The sequence below is a fragment of the Trachurus trachurus genome, assembly GCF_905171665.1.
Source record: "Trachurus trachurus genome assembly, chromosome: 24".
Classification (NCBI taxonomy): Eukaryota; Metazoa; Chordata; class Actinopteri; order Carangiformes; family Carangidae; genus Trachurus; species Trachurus trachurus.
Window position 1 is genome coordinate 10,537,325 of NC_139910.1, and position 18,472 is coordinate 10,555,796.

Below are 18,472 nucleotides of genomic sequence, written 5' to 3' on the forward strand. Positions count from 1 at the left end.
TGGCTCCACTTGTGAATAACCTTTTACACAATGGGGAATATACTGTTGATTCAGGGACTCTTGCATCTGATGCAAAGTGGCTGGCTGGATGGTAAGTTTTATATTCAGGATGTTGCAGCAGCAGCTACTAGATTTGTTGTGTTACTGTCTCTTTAAATGTGGCGGGCTGCCCTGTTGTTGCTGTGCTGGAAACCCCGTACTGATTCTGAAGGGACCCAAGATGGCTGAATACTCGCGGGGGGGTAGTTAGCAATTATCTGAGCAAGACGTCGGGGAATGAATGGCATATAGCATTATAATGTGAAGCGAAACGTTGAAGTAATCATACGACTACAGTTTGTTGGCTTGCATAGTTTTTTGGGGGGATGCATGAATACCAGTATGGAGAGAGTGGTCTCTCCGCGGCCCCGAGCCAGAACATGGCGGAACACTTGGGGCAGAAATAGCGGCTAACCGCTACAGCTAGCTGTCGTATTATTCAGACACACAATTGGATATTGTGTGGTCCAGGGTAAACACGGTGTCTTTCGTTCCGCAGCTGTGAAATAATGTTATCGGTGCACAGGTCGGGTCATTTTTGCTTCAATAGGGTTGTTTTAACATTGAATATGTGGAACGTAGGCAGCTAGCGTACGAGCTAACTAGTTAACTCGGTAGGTTTGGTAGCTAACGTAACTGGCTAACGTTGCCCGCCGTGAGCTGTACAGACTGTACTAATAAACAGGCTGGGTGTTTTGAGAGCCATTGGTCATAACAACGGGGCTTATCATACACCCTCCTCATTCAGCTGTATGCTATGAGTTTGTAACGTCTGTCAGCTCTTGTTTTGTCGATTAAAAACTCGGCTAACGTCAATGCCCTCCGCACTGTAAATGAGTCTGTCGTTAGCTGCTACAATGGTCTGTAAGCTGATTTCGTGTGGCGCCTTGCAAGACAACTTTTGAAGGATCTCGTCAGATATTGTAGTTATAACTGCAGAATTAATTAACCGGGGAGACTCTTCCTGGGTGCTCGTCCAGGTGCCTCACTTTTTTTTTTTTTTTTTTTTTTAGAGGTGCTTCAAAGGAGTGTTAGCCTGGGGTGACCCCCCTGACACAATTCAAGTCAGTGCCGCATTGTAGAGGTGAACAGGTGTAAAAAACAAAACAACAACAAAGTGAACTGAAGTTGTGGCGTTACTTAGGTGAAGCAGACAACCTGTAAAAAGCCAAGAAGGTCCGGGAGGGGAGGAGGAGGAGGAGGGGGAACCGGTTACAACCACCTGCCAGGATGACGGACACTCGTCGCCGAGTCAAAGTCTATACCCTCAATGAGGATAGACAGTGGGATGACCGCGGGACCGGGCATGTCTCCTCTGCCTATGTGGAGCGATTGAGAGGCACGTCTCTACTGGTGCGAGCAGAGAGCGATGGTGAGTGAACAAGCTAAGGCATGAAGAATGGCACATGCCAATTAGGAGATTACTTGTAGTGTATTATTGACCACTGCTGTAGATTCAATGTCAACAATACCCTCCACACGGATGAATTTTAATCATCTGGGATCACGCATGTGTATGCAAGCAGGGAATATCCTAACCTAGTCTCCCCCATTTAGACTCATAGGCTGCCTCTTGTTTTTTTTTTTAACCAGGGTCCTTACTGCTGGAATCCAAAATTAACCCAAACACAGCCTACCAGAAACAACAGGTCAGTACACAGCATGCTGCTCTATGCTAACATAGGACACGGATTTCCCTCTCTGTGTAGTGATTGTAAATCGGTTTTGCTTTTCTTTTCAAAAGGATACTTTGATAGTATGGTCAGAGGCTGAAAATTATGATCTGGCACTCAGCTTCCAAGAAAAGGCTGGCTGTGATGAAATCTGGGAGAAAATATGCCAGGTAACTGCACTTCTTTTGTGTGGGTGTGTGTTTGTCTCCTTCATCTGTGAATGCCTTTTTTAGTATTAACACGTGTATGGGTGTAACTGTTTCTGCAGCTCGTTATATCTTCCTGTCACTGATGTTTGTCTCTTTGTGTAGGTGCAGGGGAAGGATCCGTCAGTGGACATCACCCAGGATGTGGTAGACGAGTCTGAGGAGGAACGCTTCGATGACATGTCGTCACCCGGTCTGGAGTTACCACCATGTGAACTGAACCGCTTGGAGGACCTGGCCGAGCTGGTGGCCTCCTCACTCCCATCGCCGCTGCGGCGTGAGAAACTGGCACTAGCTGTGGAGAACGAGGGCTACATTCGCAAGCTCCTGGAACTGTTCCGCGTGTGTGAGGATTTGGAGAACCGAGAGGGACTACACCACCTGTACGAAATCATTAAAGGCATCTTCCTACTCAATCGTACTGCACTCTTTGAGGTTATGTTCTCTGACGAATGCATCATGGACGTCATTGGTTGTCTGGAGTTTGACCCAGCACTCCCACAGCCGCGGCGGCATCGAGAGTTTCTCACAAAGACAGCCCGCTTTAAGGAGGTGATCCCCATCTCTGATCCTGAACTGCGTCAGAAAATACACCAGACATATCGGGTGCAGTATATTCAGGACATGGTGCTGCCAACGCCCTCTGTTTTTGAGGAAAACATGCTGTCCACCCTGCACTCCTTCATCTTCTTCAACAAGGTGGAGATTGTGGGCATGCTTCAGGTGAGAACGACAGACACAACACAACGTGTCCTGTCAGCGAAAGGGATTTGTCATTTATTGAATAAGATGTGTACATGCACCAACTGTTCACTTACTTAAAGCAGAAACAAGTGATACAAATTTTTATGACAAACAGACAACCTCTCATAAGAGAATATTTTGGAAAACAGTATTTATGCAGTGAGAACTGGAAATTACAGTAATTGTAGGATTGTACAAAGGTTTTATTTTTGGCTGATTGTGCTTTCCCAGTCTGAGTTTGTCTGCTAGTCTTTTATGGTCATGTGACCTTTGTGTTTTTGTACTGTGTCAACTCAGCAGTGTTTATGTATGGCTGTCTCCATAGAGATGGGGAAGTGTTGTGTAAATCAGTTATGCTGCGCTAGAGGAAAACTGAAACTGGCACGCTGTTGACTGTGGTACGCTGTGCCATGAGAAGTTGTGAAGTCAAACACCACTGATGCAGACCATTTCTTCACTTGCCAAAAGACAGTTTTATTGAGCCAAATGTAACAAAGTGTTTTACTAATTTAAAGTAGCACTTGAAATACTGGATTGCAGATATCACAGAGTGAAAGTCAGTTGTCAGTGTCAAGTATCTAATTCACATAACCCATCAAACCTTTATATACACCAGATTTTCTTAATGTAAACAGTACAAGCTCAGAAATGCCAAATGAATGTATTTTACTTCTGAATGTGAAATTGATGAAGGTGTTTATAATGACAAATTGTGTCACACTATGAAATTTGTTATTAATGAATATGGTAATACTGTTCCATTTTGTCTGCTGGTTATTTGTGTCTCTATTAGTTCAACAGCTGCTTTGTTCTGATGGATTGTTTTAGTGGCAGTGAAACACTGACAGACAAGTTTGATTATTTATGTTTCACTCTGATTTGTTGACTTTATGTGATATTCATCCCTTCTCATCTCCGCTTCCCCTTTGATGTCAGGACGATGAGAAGTTCCTGACAGACCTCTTTGCACAGCTAACAGATGAGGCTACTGATGACGACAAAAGACACGAACTGGTATGCCAGACCTTCATTAGAGATTGTAAATCAAATTGCTATTTTGTTGTAACAGTCCAGTGTTTTCATGGAGCCACATTTGTTTCTGTTTTATAGGTGAACTTCCTAAAGGAATTCTGTGCATTCTCACAAACGTTACAACCTCAAAACAGAGACGCCTTCTTCAAGACATTGTCAAACATGGGCATTTTACCTGCACTAGAGGTCATACTGGTGAGTGGATCAACATTAGCGTACATTTCATCCACAACATGCATTGGGATTCATTTTGCTGTGTTTGCTCCGATGCAAGGGGATCGAAGGGATTCTTGGTGTTGTTATAGCTTTGACAGAAGGGCTGTCGTTTTAGCATTAAGATCGTGGCATGTGATAAATTTAAGTTCACGTGAATTCAAAATGGGGCAATTGTGACTCATCAGTCGGTGAAAGATATCAGGGTGTTGGCAATATGTCATGCATCTATTCTGTGTGAACAATCTTGTTGCCAGGAGTCGAGCATGATACAAACACACTTTGTTGAGAAAGCAGAATCAGACTCCCTGTGGTTCCTATATTTGATGTGTGAGGAGTTTTATGATTTACATTTTATTGTGCTCAGCTCTTGTTCAAGTGAATGACATTAAAAAGTTGCAGTCACTAATTCAAGGATATTTTCAGACTGTATCAGCTTCTTATTGGGCCCCATGACACAGCATTTTTTTCCCCTTGAGTCAAACAAACCTGTAATGCAACGAAGCAAAACCAAATAGTGGTTTTATGTTGATATTGTTTAACCTTGAGCCACGTCATGCACTGAGCATACATAGTAGAGTACAGACAAGAATAAAAAATAAGATATCACAGAGGATACTCCAGGGTGTTATTGCATTATTTGGTCTTCTGCAGAAAAATAATGCAGAAAGTGGCATCAGCTGGTTTTGGTTTGCATCACAGCTGAGCTTTCCATCAAAGTCTTGTCAGACAGTAAATGAACTGTTGCATCTAATCATATCTGGTTTTGTTGTTTGTCAGGAGAGTAAGGGGTTGGCTCATGGCTACACTGTCTCTTATATGTACATTTGGTCAAGCAATGGGATGTGAATATAACAACTTACTGTTATTAAAAGCTTCCTCCATCTCCACACTGGTGAATTATTAAATATAATAGATAGGCTGTTATATGTTAGGCTGTGTGTGTGGAGGGAAGTTAACAACTCAGAAAGTGGGGATGCCTTTTCATTCATGCCACATTTCATTCAAGCATCATTTATTTCACTGATTGGTCTGATCACAGAGCAGCAGGGTCCTTTCTCAGATGTCAAGTGTGGACAGATTATGTCACATAGTGAATACAGAGAGGGTTGACTTGATTTACAGCTGATTCAGTTCTGATTGTAAGACCTGAGTTTGTCGACTCTCAGAATAACAACTGAAAAAATGTATTCAAACACCCAAAAACTTCAAGGAAATTGCAACTTTCACAATTTATTTGCATTCTGATCAGCTTTTGTTTTGACATTCAATCTTAGGTTTTCGTGCAATGCAAAAGAAAAATACTCTATAATTTTCCTATAAAAACTCCCTATGATGTACTTAGGGCTTTAGATAAGAGACATGAAACACATTACACCTGTGTACACTTTGTCCCTCCTTGATACACACAGGGTGAAGGAAAAAAAAATATACTTGAAAATGAAACAAACTGCTGCAGGCTTTTTTTTGAGACATTACTTTATTGATCTGACAACTGACTGACAAATATGATGTATGTTCATGTAACAGGGAATGGATGACGTTCAGGTGCGTGGGGCAGCCACTGATATCTTCTCTTATCTGGTGGAGTACAACCCCTCCATGGTACGAGAGTTTGTCATGCAGGAGTCTCAGCAGAACGATGATGTAAGTATATGAACAAAGTTAAGATTTGCTGTTAGTCTGTCACAAAACACAATGATAAAACCCCTAATTTAGCAAAATGTTTCCATGCATCCAGTTTTTCTGTAGTGAATTATGAGAGAATTGCATGCACCTATGAATCAGGTAGATATAAAGACGTGCTCTGTTAACTAATGATCATGTGTTGCCCCACCAGGACATCCTCCTGATCAACCTGATCATAGAACACATGATCTGTGATACAGACCCAGAACTAGGGGGGGCCGTGCAGCTCATGGGCCTGCTACGGACACTGGTGGACCCGGAAAACATGCTGGCTACTGCAAATGTGAGTTTGTTTGCTGCTCCCATATACATCAGTTTATACTCTCAGTGACTTTACAGGATTTTTTTCTGCTAATCCAGTCACTCTCCAGTACTGAAACAAAGTTCTCTCTTATTATTTTATCCAGAAAACAGAAAAGACAGAGTTCCTGAGCTTCTTCTACAAGCACTGTATGCACGTCCTCTCAGCTCCACTGCTGGCCAACACCACAGAGGAAAAGCCTAGCAAAGGTATTGGATATCTGCATGTTGTGTGGGTACATGTTTTTTAAATACAATTTTACCATCAAATGTATTGTATTGACTACTGCCTTCTTTCTTTGTTTAGATGATTTTCAAACATCTCAGTTGCTGGCCTTGATTTTGGAGCTGCTGACGTTTTGTGTGGAGCACCACACCTATCACATCAAGAACTATATCATCAACAAGGACATTCTCAGGAGGGTACTGGTGCTCACTGCCTCTCAGCACGCGTTCCTGGCACTATGTGAGTCCCATATAACCATAATTTGATATTCAGCACTTTGTACTTGCCAACTCTGATGGATTTTGGATCATTAATGTTTTTCTGAGTGAAGCACAGATTTGGAGCACAGTATTGATCTGTATGTCTGGTTTTGCAGGTGCGCTGCGCTTCATGCGGAGGATTATTGGTCTGAAGGATGAATTTTACAATCGCTACATCATGAGAAACTTCCTCTTTGAGCCCGTCATAAAGGCCTTCCTCAACAATGGGTCGCGCTACAATCTTATGAACTCAGCCATCATTGAGATGTTCGAGTATGTCCGTGTGGTGAGTGTTACCAAAATCTGGCTTCCTCTTTTGAGCTTTCATGTCATGTTTTGATTCTATTTTTGGAGCGTGTGCTCAACTCGTGACAACCAATTTTTGCTTTTCCCCACAACATTTGTTTTTGTTCAGATTTTGTTACTATTCAGGGATGCAAACGGCGCGCCGAAAAGCGAAACTCGCTTTTTTCATGACCAATTAGGTGACTTGTGTGAATCGTTCAGATCCGAAGAGTTTTTTTTTTTTTGGGGGGGGGGGGGGGTCTCAGTGTCTCAGCTGGGGTCAGTAAAATGTTTTTCTAACAGGCTGACAGTGACAATCACGTGAAACTGAGGTGAACTCATTCATGGTTGTCTCTGATTATACTGATAACAGCCTACCTCCAATGTAGACGTGCGACATGCGCGCTCATTAAAGCGGCGCGTATCCGCGTGCAGTCGGTGCGACGGCGTTTTTTCCCCCGTGCATGTCCGTGGAGCTGTGCGCCACGGACATGCACGGTTCCCTACGTTGCTGTGTCAGGCAGGTGTTTCCCACGGAGCTCTGCCCCGTTTCAGAGGTGAAGGAAGCCTTAAAGACGTCGCCTCCGCGAATCCGCGTTGTAGAATGTGTTCAATTCAAAAAGTGAAACTAACACATTATATATATGTCCATTACACACTGAGTGTGTAATGGACATATATATAATGTAGACATGTCTATTATTTTAATAATAATAATTATGATTGACATTCAGTGAAGACCTAAAATTCAGTATCTCCAAAATGGAAATATCACAAATTTTGTGATCTGATGTTTACAAACAGACAAAAAGTAGCCTACTATAAGTACTGAACTATTTGGCAGCTTATCTAACAAAATCTCCTAAAGAAACCTGTGTAGCATGCAACGTGTTATTGGTTCTTTTTAACTGGTTTGGTGTGATCTCCCCTCTGTTTCTCTCTTCTCTCGGCCATTTTCTCCATACTACATTCTTCTTCTGCCCTAAACTACCTACTGCCTTCACTTCCCATACTTTCACTCTCCCGTCCTCTCTCTCTCTCTTCTCCCTCTCTCCCTCTCTTTCTTCTCTCTCCCATTGCTACCAGGAGGATGTGAAATCTCTCACAGCTCACATAGTAGAGAACTACTGGAAGGCTCTGGAAGATGTGGACTACGTCCAGACGTTCAAGGGCCTAAAACTGCGTTATGAACAGCAGCGAGAGAGGCAAGACAACCCCAAACTGGACAGGTGAGAAAACCAAGGCTGCAATACTATTACTATTGCACTGTCATTTGTTTTCAATGGGTGTGTCTTTTCTAATATATGGAAGAAGAAAAAAAGTCAGTGTGACCTCACGATTAGATAAATGACATTGATAAGCTGTTGAATATCCGGTATGTTGTCTTATTTGAGAGGCAACTGTCTTCTGGCTCAGTGTCTTCTTTTTTCAGCAATAAGAGCATATCGTGTTGTAGCTAGTTTGTATTTCCATGTATTATCTTTCACAATTCAGACTGGATGCTTGCCCTGCATTGATTGTACCAAAAACAAGTGTGTGACAGGTTTCTCAGCTAAACACAATGAGTGCTGTGACCCGTGTACCTTTCACTTATCTAACACTTTGACTGAAGCACATAATAATATCAGAAAGTGAAACTTTACCATGCAAGTGTGTCACACAAGACCATGATTGTTGTGGTGCAACTTCATCCCAGCATATCTATCAACAGAAAAAGATGTTTCTGTTCTTAAAATCACTCTGTCTGTGCTTTTGCATCTACAGTGGCAAGTTTACAGGAATATATGTGTATGTTTGATTTTTAACTACAAAGTGTTGCATTGCACCCTGCAGCATGCGCTCCATCCTAAGGAACCACCGCTTCCGTCGTGACGCACGGACGCTGGAGGATGAAGAGGAGATGTGGTTCAACACAGATGAGGACGACCTTGAGGACGGAGAGGCAGTGGTTCCTCCATCTGACAAGATGAAGGCGGAGGAGGACCTCATGGAACCTATAAGCAAGTTCATGGAGAGAAAGAAGTGTAAGTACTGGAAAGCAGTCTTTTATTATTTACAGATACTTTGGGATGAAACTGATTGGAGAGAGCCGTACGATATGGTCCCAGTTATCAGGACAGCATTTGTTATTTTGCCAGAACAATAATGGTAAATAGCTGAATGTTTTGAAAATTACAAGACTTTGTTATGCGTCATGTGAAGGGTCGGTGGGTTCGTTTTTATTGTGGATGGATCTGAGCCTGCTCTATTATGCAGATCATGTAAATGAACTAAGAAGTGAATACTACTAAGTGTTGCTGTCTGTGCTGTTACATGGTTGCATCGTGGGGAAAGCTCAATGGACTCACTTATAGGATACAAAATCAGTTTTGTCACGCTCAAGGCACAGCAGCAGATATGTAAGCAAATCCACATTGATGCTGTTGTGATTATATTTCCTCAGCTGTTGTTGGTGCTGCTTTAGCTGTAGTCATGATAAATGGACTTACCTCCCCCTTTTTCATGAAAGGAACTTGCATAATAAGCCCAGATACTTCAGACATTTGTCAGTGTTTCAGACAAGCATGTATCGACTTGATTCAACATGGCTTCGCATAAACACACTGAGTCACCCAAACAGCTGCAGGTGCATGCAGGTTGGCCTATTGTAGTGTTTCTGGAAATGCAGTCAGTTCTCGTTGGGTTCGCCACAGACAATAAAAGGCTCATCTGTCTTGTAAAAGCATGTTGTGGTTACAGAAGGTACATTTTGTCAGTTGGCGATAATGACCGTTTCCTGTCCGTCTATCCCTCTTCACTCACAGTGAAAGATACAGACGACAAAGAAGTACTGGGGAAGTCCAGCTTGTCGGGCCGACAGAACCCCAGCTTCAAACTCTCCTTCTCTGGCTCCACTAAAACCAGTCTATCCAGCCCCCCATCATCTGCCTCATTGAACCCAGGTTCTCCGGGATCACCAGGGTCTCCGGGCTCAGGGGCACGTAGCTCACCCTCCACCACAACTGTAACCACAAAGGTACGTGTCGGCATGTTAATTATAAAGGTGTAGGTCTGCGGAGAAAACTCACGCCTGTAGTGTCACTATGCTGATTATTAAGAGACAAAGACAAAAAATGATTCGGTACAATGTCTGCTCTGTTTCCAACACAACTAATGTGAAAGATGAATGTGGTGAAAATTGAGCATTAACTAATAACTACACACATCAGCTGTCAATTTTCACACACCTCCCACAGTGCTTGTACAAAAGAGAGAATGGTCATTGCCACCAGACTGTACTGGTTTTGTACTTGTTGGTTTAAATTAAACAGCAGAAAAATAGATGAACAAAGCTGTAAGGTTTATAAGTCAGGTGAACAAGAAGATGGCAAAGTCACTGTGCACAAAAGGGAGGGAAATTAACATACTGGTATAATGAGAGCTGAGAGGAGAAACGAGTTAGAAGAGATGAAAGAGCTTGAAGCTAGACTTTAAAACATAACAGGGCTGAGCCTAGGATATACAACTGTATATTGTCTATTCAAGCCAAGATGACTGGATTAATTATGTTTTTTGCCTTCCTCAGGGAGGTTTAGTGGGACTGGTGGACTATCCCGATGACGACGATGAGGAGGAAGAAGAGGAGGAGGAGGAAGGGGAGAGTAAAGAGGACCCTCTGCCTCCTTCGAAGAAGTCCAAACTGAGCTCCTAAAGAAGCCTCACTGTCTCGGCTTGTGCTCTGCTCAGACAGTGTCAGTGCTCAGACTAAACACAGGAATGATCAAACTTGTAAACAAATTGAATGAATGAATGAAAGCCACCGCTCTGTTGTCAGCGGCTGGCGCGAGAGGAGCAGACTGTGAACCGATTCGAAGCCTCCTCAAGACTTGCCCAGACTCATTCATACAAGTGCCAATCAGGAGACCAGTAGTGGAAAACGTCTGAAAAGTGGAACAGACGAGTGAAAGTTGGGGGGTGGGGAGATCGCACTCAAGAGATCTTCAGCGGACTCGGATGTTATGAAACGAGTTGGAGTTTGGTAATTTAGCAACTGGAGGAAAAGACCACATACAAAAAAAAAAAAAAAAAACATACATACAAGCAGACTGAAATCCCAGAGAGCTTGCGAGCTCGGACCATAACCCACTGCCCCCCGCCCCCCACTCAGGGAAGGACATCACAGCGGCCCAGATGGGTCGGCCAATTCAGACCCAGAACCACAACTCGCACCCCATCCCCCTCTTCAGAATCCTTTCTACTTCTTTTCTCCTCTGCTCTTTCTCCGTCTCTTTGTCTGTTGCTTTTCGTCCCCTCTTTTTTTAAGTTTAGTATATAGGACCAGACGGGAGGCAGCATGTGGCAAAGAGCTGTCCTTGTTGTCGTTTGATGATGTCATCAGTGTCGTCGTTCCTCAGCGGATGTTCTTTCTCTGACGAGAAAAAAGCCAGCAGTTTCTTCATTGTTTTCTTTTTTTCTCTATTTGTCTCAATCTTTCTCCTGTTTTTTGTAAATGACAACAAAAAAGACCTGCCTTTAAATGTTCAGGACGTTTTCAGTCACACTTGAACAGGTTTTTAAAGACCTCAGTAGGTGAGCTAGTTTTACCCTTTTTGCCCTTTGAAACTGCAGATTTTTTGGAGAATTTGTAATCCCGTCTTGATTAAAGATTGAGTGGAATTCTAGATGTGATGAATTTTGTCATATCTTCTCATTTTTTTTCCTTTTACATGAGTGTACACTTAGTTGTTCAGAATATTTGGGACCATTAAAATGATCTTTGCTGTAAGATGTCCTACTACCCTTTGTCCTGATAACTCAACTGTCTCTGCTGCATCTCACTCACTTACCTGTCAAAATGCTGACTCTTTATTATGAGTTGTTTATCTGAGTCAAATGGGTTTCACAAACTGCAAGGACTACATGTTGTAACGTGAAGACTGAAGAACAGCCTGTAATCCCCTTTTAGACAGTAAACATTTGAGTACTGAATTTCTTTTATGAATATTTCCCTCTGGAAGCTGGAACAGTATCAGGGACTCTGTAGTTTAATGAAACCATGCAGCTTTCAGCTTTGTGATCTACAAAACATGGTCAAATCCATTAGTTTCCTCCATGTTCCAGGCTTTACTTCGTGGCTACCTCATTTCAAGTTATTTATAGGGGCAGAGGAATGCCATTGATTTTATTTCAACCAGCAGACTTGGCGTCTTGGCTTCTGTGGGTGGCCTTTGGTTGCTGAGATCCTCACTATCCACCAGGTGGCGCCCTAAGTCCACATAAGAACCACAAAACAAAGTGCATTGCCTGTACTCATGGGTGAGATCATCTGTATGTAGTCATGTATGAAGATGATATTATTTTTTTGAGTTCTGTTGGTGCTGTCTATCCAGTACTCAGTTATTATTGTCCTGCTTTAGTCGAGGCATAACACTGTTGTTTGATCAGTGGGTAGTTAGCAGGCAGACTGTTGGCTTGACACTTGCTTGAGTGTAAAGTGTTGAGACTAGGTGCTGCATGTAACACCATCACTATAAAGTGTAATATAATGCTCAGTTTGGATGTGAAACCAAAGCCCTGTGAAAAGGGAACACGATTCAGTTGTTGGACAACTAATTTACACATATTTAGATGTTGAGTTTGAGAAAAGAGTTGACATACTGAGTACCATAACTGTAGGCCCCGGCATTCTGGCAGATCTAAAGAATGTTTTTTTTTTTTTTTGCAATGAGGGAAAACAGTTTATGAAAGATGTCGGCACCTCCCAGCTTATGTGGTCACCTCAGTGGGAGTTTGAGTACGACTCAAAAACAAACAGCATCAAGGCCACCAAGGAGTCACTGTGTTGTCCCTCCAAGTGCATTGTGGCCTTCAAACATTGCTTATTAATTAAAACCCAACAGAAGAGGATCACTCGGAGCTCAGCGTGCAACGAGAGCCGTCACACAACGCCTATTAAGGCTCCCATTCACATGAAAGCCATCTCCAGACAACGGCAGCTTTTCAAGAGCAGCCCTCCCTGCCAGCCTCCGTTTGCTCCTCAGCAGGAGTGTGGCAGAGTGTGTGTATGTGTGTGTGTGATCTGCCTCCATGCCACTGGAGAGGCCAACCTGCTGCTGGTGCCAGCCACTGCACCACCAGAATGCCGGCTCCACTCCCGGTGCCAAGGCGCTCACCCGGCTCTGCCCGCCTGTATGTCTGCCAGGCTGAAGAGCCTCCCCCCCATCGGGGACTCTTCTGTCCAGCTTCCTGCAGGGCCGATGAAAAGCCTCTTTGACAGCTCTCTTGATTGGCCCGGCTCCACGAGCATCCAGCCTGCCAGATATCAACTTCCTCTGGATTGATCACATCAGTAGTAGATATCCGCACAAATACTAAACTTTCAAACAGCAGCATGTGAAGATTTCCCGCCTATGACATAATGTTGTGCAACAGGGCTTAGTTGTATACATACTTTCACAGAAAAAAAAAATACATACTTTCACAAGAAACAACCATAATTGCACATTGCAAACAAGATGAAACCAGGAATTATCCTGCCACTGTCGTCCTCCTCCTCCACCACTTTTGAGTGGACTGAGCCATACCTCTGAGTAGTTCACAGACTTCACCCTGACAACACATCCAGTGGTTTCCATCAGTAGTAACATGTTTAAATTTAGTCTGGTGGGGACACATTATTTTTAGGTTTCCTAAAAAAAATAACATGAACTAAGAAATTTTACTTTATTATTACCCATTTTAACAGTTTAACTATCGATCTAAAACGGCAGCTAAGAGACATGACCAATAAAATCAAATGGAAAACTATAGTGAGTGTAATTTGTTTGGGCTGATCAATCAATAAAAACACCAATACGTTTCTTAAAAAGAGAAATTGGAAAAAATCTATCTATCTATCTATCTATCTATCTATCTATCTATCTATCTATCTATCTATCTATCTATCTATCTATCTATCTATCTATCTATCGCTTGCCTATAGGGGGCGATAGAGACCACATGAGGACACAGATCTGCAATCAGGAAGCAGGAAAGTCATTATCCGGTTACTGGCCATTTGAAAATGAAGTTTCAGGGAGCTCACAAACTTTCTTTTTTTTTATCATTATTTTTTTCCCGCGTGTCAGTATTTTTACAGTAGTTCCGTCTGATCAAAGTAGGAATAAAAAACACACACAAAACGTGGTGTATTATGGTAATCCCATCCTGCACGGTCACCAAATCAGGATATGAAATAGGAAATATAGCTCACATGCGGTTTTCGGAAGCCCTGCCGAGGTTGTCAAAACACCGGCACAAAGTCTACCTTCATGCCCCCCCACCCACCCACCGGGCCGGGGCGTCGCAGCGGACAATGACCTGTGTTTCCCCGGCACAAAGTGCTCTCTGTGTCCGCCGAAGCTCCCCTGCGTTAATGGAGGTGATTGGCCGTGTTCAGCACAGCACGCCAGCCGCTGCGTGCGTGATTAATCACCGTGTTTAACGCTGGAGCTCGGACCCCCAGAAGAGGACGGCCGGCCGACAGGAGGAGACCCCAAGGCCCGGGGGCCACGACGCCCATAGGGTCAGCACTGCAGCATCCGTCGGTAGCAAAAAAAAAAAAAAATGAAAGAGTGGAGAAAAGTCATCATCCGTCACATCTGGTTTACATTAAGGCCGAGGTGAGATACAGTCACGAACAGAAGTCAGTCCGCCGTAGTTTTCATGAGCTGTGCTGCTGCTCTCAGGCGGTCACTGGATTGATGGCCGACAGATGAATTAAGTCAAGAGGTCAAACCTGTAGAGTCCGAGCTGACATCCTCGTATTCAATAAATCCTCCATCTGTGTCGGCCTACTGAGAGACAGCCCAGGTCTGCAACATGAAAGTGTCTTAAATCACAAGTAGGCCCAGCTCTTTGTCTCCTGGTTGGTTGGTTTTGCAAATCACAGTGCTAAATGCTAATCAACTCGCCTTAGGCCTGCTACCCGTGGCCTTGGCCTTCTTCTAAACAGCAGTAAGTGAATTGCTAATTGATGCCTGGTCCAATGGTTGTTAACTATTTGGGCCTTTTTTCTCCCAAGTTTATCAGCTGATAACTCATCTGCAACAACTTAAAGCAGAAAGTGACCTGAACTGCTAGTTAAAAACTTTAGCTAAACCATAAAGTGATGTTTGCAATGTAAGACATCTTGTTTCGCTCAGCGTGTTGCACTCATTTCATTGACTATCTTTACATGCAACACAAACCTGAATAAGATCCTGTTCTGTCGAAGACATTGCCATGTAAACAGCGGTTTCTCTTCAGCTTAAGGTCATATTCAGTGTAAGCAATAACCAAATTAAGATGGGAGTATTCAGATCTTATTTGCGTCATTGAGACATACGCTATGCATTTTTGGACATTTGCCAACTTCTTGTTGAAGCGTGCCCGTAAAACTGGTATCTGTAAACTAATAGAGAAACAATGCAATGGGGACAAAATGCCAACATCTTGACATCATATTGTGTTTCACAGGAACGTGACTACACTGTTGTGCATGTGAACGATTTACAAATCAACCAAGTATTTAACGATGTAGATTACCACTGTATAGCTGTAAATTATGTATATATGAGGAGATTAGGTGGTTTTCATTTGTGACATTTTCAGAAGCTCAATGATGTCAAACTGTCCAATCTGTGACAAAAACCAGAAATAGATAAATGTAACTTTGACATAAAAGTTTTTTTTAATCTTCATTATCCCTGTAAACATCTGGTGGTCTCTTAGATTTATCTTGGGAAAGTTGAGGTGGTGGTAAGGGGGTGTCCATGCTGAGGACCGCTCGTATGCACATGTGCCTCTTGGCTCTGCTCATAACTTTGCATTCACTGCAGCTCAGCAGTTAAGTTCAGAGCAGATACGACTGTTCGTCACTGTGCCCCATAAACCAGCAGTAAGCCTGCGCTTCCTTTGTTTCTCAGCAGCGCCGCCGCCGCCCCTTCATAACTCTTGTCGCCCTAAATCATAGATAAGTAATGAGCTTTCCCATGGAAGAGCTGGGAAGTGGAAGAATTTGGGGCTGATCTGCCATTGCTAAATGTTAAGTGGTTGGTATTGTGCCGCAGCGTGGGCCACAGGAAACATGGATGTGAACGTATAAGAGCTCTTGGGCTGCGTTTTAAATGGAAATGTCACAGTGATAAAGAGCGCACCTTCCGCACCCAGGGGCGTGTGTGTGTGTGTGTGTGTCATGTGTTATGTGTGTTTGTGCATGTGTGTGTGAGATGGGTCTGAAGCACGCTGTAAATCCACACACCATGAGCTGCAGATAGCTGGTCGTGCACAGACCTGCACACACGCACAGGCGCCTGGATCTATTCCTAGAAGCAGCGTTACTTTCCAGGAGTTTTACATTTAATGGCGCTGCAGTAATGTGGAGTCACACGTTGGAATCTCGCAGATAAAAATCCCCGCCTGCATAAATTTCTGCGCCTATTAAAAGCAAGTAAAACTCACACTGAATAAAATAAAACCAACTTCACCGGGCCCTGTGGGCACGTATAGCGGCTCAGAGCTGGAGGTGTTTGCTGAGAAATGAGGGCCGAGCACCGGGGTAACACAATGGCTTCTGTGAACGCAGAGAGAGAGAGAGAGAGAGAGAGAGAGAGGGGCAGACATCTGACATCCAACAAAAAAAAAAACCACCCAGGGCAAGAAGGTGAATGACCACACGGTGATGCCTGTGCTATAGAATTTACCTCACGTAATGTAGCATGAATGAAGCCCTTAAAGGTATCGGTTTCCAGTCAATAAACAGGGAGAATCGGACGCATGGTTCAGCGGGAGTTGAACATGTGGGACCAGTCACACATATACACACACACACACACACACACACACACACACACACACTCACCCAGTCAGGATACTGCTGTGTACATTAAACTCACTATTCAAGTTAACAAATCAAACCTCAGCTATATGTTAATGTCCTGGCAGTGGCTGCGGTAACACAAAACTAACCAAACACAACTTCTTCCCCAAATACAGTAGCAGTGAAAATGTTGTTTGACAGTCACAATTTGTGTCCACTTTTGTTACCAGAGTGTGAATGGCCTTGTGTGTATAATCAAATCTGTTTTCCTCTTTTTTTAATGTAGCTGATGGCTCCTGCTGCCCGAGTGTCTGAGTGCTTTGACGGCGGCTCTGTGTCGTGTGGCGTTGGCGTGGAAGCCGTGCCAGTCGGCGGCGTGTGTGGTCAACAGGCGACTGGGAAGCGAGGGGAGTGTCGGAGGAGTCGGAGGAGTCGTCGCTGTCGTCGCGGGTTCCAGGCCAGGCAGAAGCCCCCCGTTTTTTTCCCCCCGGGTTCACAAGTCAGTGCCTCGCCTTGTATCTGTTCTGCTCGTCACGCTTTCTTTTCTCTGATTGGCCCCTTTCTGTTTCTGTCTCCATCGCTGGCTGACCTTGAATAACTCTTTACCTACTGTACGCATGGCATGTGCCGCTTTTATGATTTTCTCTGCATCCTGCTAAGATGTATTTCCACCGACCCCCCCCCCTCCCCTCCCCTTCTCTCCCCTCCCCAGGCCTTCCCGCTCACACACTTACACCTCATCTTTCTCCCTCCCCCCCCCTTGTGGCCTCGGGGCATATGGTTTGACTGGGCAAGAGATAAGAGGGATGTGTCAGCCTGTGGTACTGAACAAACACATCTTTCATTTCTTCCTTTCTTCTCTCCTGCGATGACTCCTCTTCCCCTGACCGACTCCTTTCTCCTCTCCTCTCCTCTCCTCTCCTCTTTCTCTCTCTCCCCCACCCCCCCTCTGCCCCGCCTCCCCCCCCCCCTCCTCTCCTCACCAGAACTCCTCACCTCTTTTTCGTCTCTGTGACGGCTGGGTACAATTAGGACCGAAAAGCTTTTCGTCTTGTCGCACAGAGAGAGAAAGAGAGAGAGAGAGAGAGACGTTGTTATATTTGCGGGTGATGGAGAGGGGAGAGGAGAGAGAGAGAGAGAGAGAGAGAGAATGGGCTTCAGATGCTCTCGAGGAGCGCGGACGAAAGGGGGGAAATGAGGGGCAAGAGGAGAAGAGACAGATCTCCTCTGGCTGAATGAAAGGCCCTCTCTCTCTCCTCTCTGGTAGGGCACATCAGAGGCATGTGCTGCTCCAGCTTCATGGAGGGAAAAGTGGTTTCCACCGAACTCTGCTTCCATTTATCTCTGGCTCGCTCTGCTCTGCTCTGCTCTGCTCCCCCTGTACTCGCACACGCTCACATTTGTGCGGCACGTGCACGCTCATGCGCACAGTGCTGGATTTTGCTTTGATTCCTGATTGCTTTGGTTTCTGCGGTGGCTTGATCAGGTTACTGTTCAAACTCTGTGCCAAGCCAGCGTGTGTGTGAGTGTGTGTGTGTGTGTGTGTGTGTGTGTGTGTGTGTGCAAGTGTGATGATGGTTCCTCAGCCAGTGGTGGGAATAGCACAGTTTCAGCTGCTATTATTAGCCCACTGTTTCACACAGGGCCTGATTCTTTCCCCTGTCTCCTGTCTGACACCAGCATTTCATTATTATCTGGCTCCAGTGCAGGAACGTCTACGCTATCACAGCGCGCCGCCACGGGGAGGACGGCCCCAGCTCTCATTCCAACACGGCTTTTTATAGGCTCTGCTACTCCTGTAGACACTGTGTTACTTAGTCAGTCTGTCAAGGACTCCGGGGTGTAATAGTTCCCAGAGCCAGGTGACACACTTTTACAGAGCCCTTTTTTCTCTCTGCGCGCTCCAACACTCTGCTGTCGACACAGTTGGCACGGGAACCAGCGTTTTGAAGGGCACGGCCCTGGTTGAGATCACGCTTTAGTCACCG

General features: G+C 44.4%; 1 protein-coding gene across 1 annotated transcript; it reads left to right on the top strand.

The window, feature by feature from the left end:
* The first annotated feature begins 218 nt into the window (after window positions 1–218).
* smek1 (SMEK homolog 1, suppressor of mek1 (Dictyostelium)) lies at window positions 219–11,370 on the top strand. Its single transcript, XM_084000918.1, has 15 exons — window positions 219–1,411; window positions 1,633–1,688; window positions 1,784–1,882; window positions 2,024–2,641; window positions 3,599–3,676; window positions 3,773–3,889; window positions 5,438–5,554; window positions 5,748–5,879; window positions 6,004–6,106; window positions 6,204–6,362; window positions 6,499–6,668; window positions 7,754–7,896; window positions 8,501–8,691; window positions 9,472–9,683; window positions 10,233–11,370. Exons 1-15 carry the CDS (start codon window positions 1,270–1,272, stop codon window positions 10,356–10,358), a joined length of 2,463 nt encoding a protein of 820 aa, XP_083857044.1. The 5' UTR covers window positions 219–1,269; the 3' UTR covers window positions 10,359–11,370.
* Window positions 11,371–18,472: the final 7,102 nt, after the last annotated feature.